The following is a 6,633-nucleotide window of genomic DNA, read 5'->3' on the forward strand; positions in this document are numbered from 1 at the left end:
TGCCTGTGGGGAACCAGCAAGCAGGATTCGAGCACAAGAGCATTCCCACTTCCTGTGGTTTCCAGCAATTGCTATTCAGAAGACTTGCTGCCTCCAACTGTGGAGGCAGAGTACAGCCACCACATGCCTAGTAGTCATCAATAATCCCAGTACCCCAACACACACACCTTCCCTGCAAACTGAGAAGTAATTTAAATTGCCACCTGCCAATATTTTTCCTTCCTACATGCTCCCAATCCATATAAGGTTGGTGTTCCACCACTGTATGAAAGTGACTCCAAGCAACATCCAATCTAGCCATCTGAAATCAATCCCTTGGTTTGCTACACCAATGACCATTTTAATTTTACAAGGTGTTCTTTTTAGTTACCTGCAGCGGTGATCATTGTGTCTGAACACATGTGTGGTTTCTGGAATGTTGTGCATAGTGCCGTGGGAAACACTTTGCTGTAAGTGAATCATGTATTTCTTTTTCCAGGCTCCGAGGAAAAGTCCAACATTGAAGTAATCATTTTGGTTTGCACTGGTTTAGCAGCCACCCTCTTCTGGCTCCTCCTCACCCTCTTCATACGGAAACTGAGAAAAGTAAGAGGATCTCTGAAATGTCCCAGGCTTTTCTTTTAGATACCAAAATTGTTCAGAACAGGAATAGGCAGCTATTCTGCAGATAATGATCTGTGGCAGGGGTGGGGAATCTCAGGCCTTGGGGTGGAATACGGCCCTCCAACCCTCTCCACCTGGCCCTTGAGATTCTCCCTAGGCCACCCTCCTTACTGGCACTGTTCTGTGACCTCCTTGAGTGCTTTTGCCTAGCTAGAACATGTCCTTCAACTCTGGTGATGGAGAGATGCCTGTGGGCATAGAAACTTCCTATTTTGTGAGAGCCTGTTGTACATAGATACGAGCCACAGCTGTTGCTGCACCCCCTGCTGGCACCCCCCCTCCAGGGTGCCTATTACAGAATGCAGTCATCAGGATGAGAAGTGCTCCCTGTCCCTGGTCTGGGTTTTTGTTTGGGGTCAGAGTATCTGAAGAGCTGTCTATTCCCCTGTGAACTTGCCCCTTTTCTGAAACGGCCACCTGACGCACAGCTCCCAATATTCACAACTCCAAAGAGCAGACAGATGGTGATTGGGACAGGACCTTTTCTGTGGTGGCACACTTATGAAATAAATTCCTCAGCAAATTCCTCAGCTTGGCAGCAAATTTACTGACTTTTAGGTGCCATTTTTATTCTCACAATCATTGGGTTGGCAATCAGCATGGCTTCTTTATGTGTGCTCCAAATCAATTGCAGGGTGTTGGACTTGATGACGCTATGGGCCCTTTCCAACTCCACAGTTCTATGATTCTAATATTGGTTTTTCAGCTAAGTATATTTATTGGGGGGTTTTTAATAAAAAAACATTGCATTTTTTATTTAATATTTATTAATAGTATATAATATATTAAATGATATATTTATAATCATCACCATTGTTATTGTCATTATCTTAAATATTTCATCATCATCTCAAATATTTAACCATCTCTGTTATTTAATCTAATATTTATTGAGCATATTAAAAAAGTAATCTCTGGTTACTTGCCTGGAGATGTATTTATTTAAACTTTGCCAGGTGCGACCAAGTGAACGCCTATCTATATTTATAAGCCTGTGCTCATGTGAACAGAACGCAAACTTAAGCGAAGCCAAGATTTTGGGCCAGTCGTGTGCTCCTTTTGTTAGACTCCCTCTCCTTTAGTTTCGGATCCAGCAGCCATTTGCCACATTAACTGGGGATTCCCACCCCCCACCTCCGTTCTTTGCAGCCTGATGCCACAGATATTAAAACAGGATACTTGTCAATCATAATGGATCCTGAGGAGATGCCGCTTGATGAGCAGTGCGAGCGTCTCCCATATGACAGCAGCAAGTGGGAATTCCCAAGGGACCGTCTGCGGCTGGGTAAGTGATGTGTATCATGCCAAGCTTCAGAAGCAGGAGCTTGAGCATTCTGAGAACCACAGCCTAGGTCAGAGGAGTGGATAGATTTCATGCTTGTAGGACACACTTTTGCCAGGACCCCAAGGTCCACCAGTCAGAGCTGTGTGCAAAATTGTGGCCAGGGGTCGGGGAAATAATTCTGAGCACATGCTCAGCCCAGGGGTTTTATTTCACTACCAGAAGTGACCTCACAGTCCTGTAAAACATAAATGTACTCCTGATTTCCTTGCTCCTCATTTCCTTTCTCCTCGCCCTTACATTGCAGGGGGTTGGACTAGATTGGAAAAAGATATGTCCCTTCCAACTCCACAATTTTATGCTTCTATGATTATCCATCTCAGCAGTGTCGTTTAGAAAAGGGGGGCGCTTTTCATGTTGCCACTGTTAGGTAACGGGGAGTCAGAAACGCTTGGTAGTCTACTGCAAATCACTCAGATATCTACTGCTAGATCCCAATCTACCTTCTGCTGATATCTCGGTTAGATATGATATTCTTGTATGGTGGTTTTCAAATTTTCACGCTTCAAGTAACTGCTTTCCATATTGATTTTTCAGCTACAGGACCCCAAGATGGTATAAAAGGATTTGACCGGGCCATCATATAAGCAGGAATAGCCAATGCAGTGTCTTCCAGATATTGCTAGACTACAATTCACATAATCCCTGACACGCTGGCTGGGCTGATGGGAATTGCAGTCCAACAACATATTGAGGGCACCATGTTGACTAAACTTGGTCTACAGTGTGCTCTGAGTGCCATGAAAAAGCCTAGTCCAAATCTGTCAAGCCTTTTCATTGCTCTGAAGTAATTGAATATACACCCAAGTATGCACCCCTCCGCAGCTAATGAATCTTGGAAGAGGGTTGGTAGAGGCAGGCAAGCTGTCTTTCAAGGAAACTTGTCCACATTACTAGTATTTGCATTGAGGAATCTTGAATTACAGATTCTGTTTTAGAAGCCACTGTTCCTGGTAGGCATGTTGACCAACTTGATGGCTCCCAATTTAGTCCATCATCTTTGCAGGAACTGATGGGTTCATTAAAGCAGGGGATGTGCAGGCCACCATAGAAATATGCTTCAAAACATCTTCAAACTCAGCTCTGCAGAAGAAATGTCATTGCCTCTATCAAGCAAGCGCCCTCAGCTGAGGCATAGCAGAGAATTCTTTTTCTTGCAAGTTTTTCATGAGAGCAATAATTTGTGGTGCAGTGAATGTAGAGGAAAACAGACCTTGGAATTTATCCCAGTTTAACAGTCTGCACCGTAGGAAAATTCACGATTAACAAAGCACATTTTTTGCAAGGTTGTCTGAATGCAACCTGAATTCTGGAATAACTGCACTCTTGAGAGCTAACTCCTACCCTGTCTATTATCTCTGCAATGTATGTTCCCTCTGATGATTTTTTTTATAGAAAAAAATCATACAGCACATATGTCCAGTGCTTCTTTTCTGGAGGGACGCAGGGGGACGCATACCCCTAAACATTTTTTAAAAGAAAAAAAGCACTGCATATGTCCATAAACTTTGCTTAGTTTATGCACATGTTCTGGAGTGATATGGGCCTTTGATGGATTTCTGGTGGCTGCTGCATGTGACCAAGACTCCAATGTTTTGCTCTTCTTGCACAGCAAGCAGTGCATGTTTCTCTTGTATCCAGGGCTGTGTGTATGCATGTCAATTCTGTGCAGTTGCAAAAAACGGCACAGATTGTGATCTTGAGAGAATTCAGCTTCCTTAAACTCTTAGTTTTTGTTTAAAGATAATAAAGCAAGTTTCCCCCTTATAGTTACAAAGATTCTATCTGAAATGGTAATCCTGGGGATGAGGGTTTGTTCCCTGCATAGATCCGAGTTCTACCCCAAGATTAGGGAAGAAGGAAAAACGAAATGAACTGTGCTGAATAAGTGGGATTATGCAAAGCCGTTCAGTTTTGCATAATTTATTCAGGTTGATGAATGCAGTATTTCTTGACGCAGAATTCAGGTTACCGTGATATAGTTTTGTTCTAGGGTTTTTTTTTCCCCTTTGCACATACTACACACAGCCTTGCTTCTGTCGGATGCAAACTGTTGACGGTTCTGCCTGGCTCACTCTTTCCTCTTGCTTCTCTAGGTAAAACTCTGGGTCATGGTGCTTTTGGGAAAGTGGTGGAGGCATCTGCTTTTGGCATAGATAAATCTTCAACCTGCAAAACTGTTGCTGTTAAAATGCTTAAAGGTACACTTCTCTTAGAATCTCAGAAGGCTTCTCCCAAAGCATATGGCCAACCAGTTCTCCGTTACTGGCTGATTTTCCACATGATGGGACCGCTGCTGAAAATGGTAGCCCTGTGTTGCTCTTCACTCCTTCTCCACATAACCAGAAACGTGAAGCCACTGCTGGAAACAACAGATTAGCACTGACTTCCTCCTTCCCTCTCCCTTACTCTTGTGCTGACATCACTGCATTGTGTGTCTTCACATCCCTGTCTGTGAATTATGTGGAATAGGGGATGGGAAAATGCAGTGTGGTGATGTCCACACCAGGGACCAGGTCTGGGGTCAGCAGTCCTGGACAACTCCTGGAACCCCAGCACCACAGCTGGGGTCACTGGGGCTGAAGGGCTAGGTCTACATGCTGTATCTTAAATTTCCCATAAATCCCCTGATATAGAAATTAAATGGCAACTTCCAGCGGGGCGGAGTGGCACTATGTTGAGACAAGGTGGAAACTGCCCTTGCCACCAGAGAAGCCCAAGACTGGGGTCCCACCAACATGAGAGAGCCCAACAGAGGTTGCTTTGCTGAGAGTCGCCTCAAATATGGAGCAGGCCCCTCTTAGTGATCCCAGGACCTTTCCTTGAACATTCAGCGGGATTTTAGAGGAAACATCCGTCTGCAGTCCTCCAACTTGTATAGTGTCAACTAATTGTGCGGGCAATTGTACCCATCTGGCAACCTACCCATTTGGTCAGTGAAATGCAAACTTGTGCTTGCCTTCTAGTGTTTTGGACAGCAAGTGCAAAGGGCCCTAGAAAACTGACCAGCACTATCGATCCTTATTTGGTAATATGTAAATAAATATTTAACATAGCGAAATGACTTTAAATATATTAAATTTGATATATCTTGGTTCTGGTTGTCCTTAATGGATTGTACAGTTAGGCCAACCCTCACCTCAATATCTCTGGGCTGTATCCAAATCTTGCTTGTTTTTATGTTGCGCAAAAGAGGGATCCAATGCAAGAGCAGCACTAGAAGAAGCTCGTTTTTCACAGATGTGCAACAAAGTTATCAGCAACCTGCTTGTGCATTCACTTGTGTGACATATGCACCAGCAGAATTATTACTGCTGAGTGACTTTAGTTCTACATTGCAGGCCCATGCAGAGCTTGTCTGAGGCCTGGGGTGGGGGTCTTGTTAAAATAAAATCAAACAGAAAAGCAGCTGGTCCCTGGTGGGCCCCCCAGCCAGCTTAGCTCTCTGAAGCCCAGGGCAAATATACCCAGCTGTCCCCTGCCTGCACAGATTGGATACAACCCTCTGGCTCCAGAGCTGTTTCATGAAGAAAAGTGGGAAGATGTCAGATGTAAGAAGGGAGGGAGGAGACTCAAGGTGCACAAGAGAGAGACAGAAAGTAATTCATTCAAAATGTTCGGCTAGAACAAAACAAAACAAATAAATAAATGTGCACCTGAGGTACTCTTCCATTCCTTTTGACTACAGATCTGATCCCAGAGCTACTTGAGGAAGAGCTGTAGTTCATTGGCAGAACATCGGATTTGCGTGTAAAAGGTCCTAGGCAGCAACATAGCATGGGAGGAGCCATGGGGGCCGTGGCCCTTGGCGCACAATCTGCGAGGGGCACGAACCAAGTGCCCTCCCAAAATCCCCCTTGCACCCTGCCAATGGCAGGGACTGGAGAACACATAGGGTGAAGAGCACCCTCTGCATGTTCTGCTCCCACCTGACGGGCCCAGCTGCAGCTCCCCCTTCCCAGAGTCAATCCTGAGCCAGAAGCAGAGAGCGGCTGTGGTGCCCAGCACACCCAGCCACAACTCCTCCTTCCCCAGGTCAGGAAGGAGAGCAGCTACAAAGCACCCAGCCGAGGCTCCGCCTTCCCTGGGTCAAGACTGACCTGGGGGCAGAGAGCAGTTCCCTCCAAGCCCCACTCTTTTTGGGGGTGTGCCCTGTATGCACGACCCAGGCATTATTTATCTACACTCCCAGGTCCCAGGTTCAATCCCTGGCATCTCCAGGTAGGGCTGGGAAGAGATTCCTGGTCTGAAACCTGAAATAGTCACTGCTAGTCAGTGTTGAGCAAGTTGGACAGCACAGCCCCACCACCTTTGTTGTAAGCTTTCCTGCCAGTGGCTACAGACAATGTGGACTTACTGCATGGGAACAATTTGTCAGCTGCACAGTAGCTATCTACACAGAGGGAATAACATGTGGACTCTACACTCAGCCATCGATGCAGCCTTGAATTCCTAGCATAAATGGAGTGACAGCCTCCATTAGAAAGTAGGTTGTGCGGGAAGGAGAACGTAATGGAATTTGATTGTCTGAAATGGGATATAAACTTTTGATCCCAGCCCTTGGGGATGGAGAGAAGTTCAGGGGCCTGAAAAGTGAGTGGTGCCAAGAGAGCAAATTAAGGGCAATA

At 45.5% G+C, this 6,633-nt stretch overlaps 1 protein-coding gene across 5 annotated transcripts in view; it reads left to right on the forward strand.

Moving 5' to 3' along the window:
- LOC310698165 (vascular endothelial growth factor receptor kdr-like) overlaps nucleotides 1-6,633 on the forward strand; it is a 195,084-nt gene that overhangs the window by 142,381 nt on the left and 46,070 nt on the right. For 4 of the 5 annotated variants that reach the window (XM_083484968.1, XM_083484969.1, XM_083484970.1 and 1 more), the window contains exons 16-18: nucleotides 479-585; nucleotides 1,813-1,948; nucleotides 4,102-4,206. In XM_083484968.1, the coding sequence (XP_083341094.1) occupies nucleotides 479-585; nucleotides 1,813-1,948; nucleotides 4,102-4,206 (348 nt within the window). The remainder of the gene's footprint in view (nucleotides 1-478; nucleotides 586-1,812; nucleotides 1,949-4,101; nucleotides 4,207-6,633) is intronic. The other variant, XM_083484972.1, reaches the window with a different exon arrangement.

The sequence above is a fragment of the Podarcis liolepis genome, assembly GCF_965112155.1.
Source record: "Podarcis liolepis genome assembly, chromosome: Z".
NCBI classification, from domain to species: domain Eukaryota; kingdom Metazoa; phylum Chordata; class Lepidosauria; order Squamata; family Lacertidae; genus Podarcis; species Podarcis liolepis.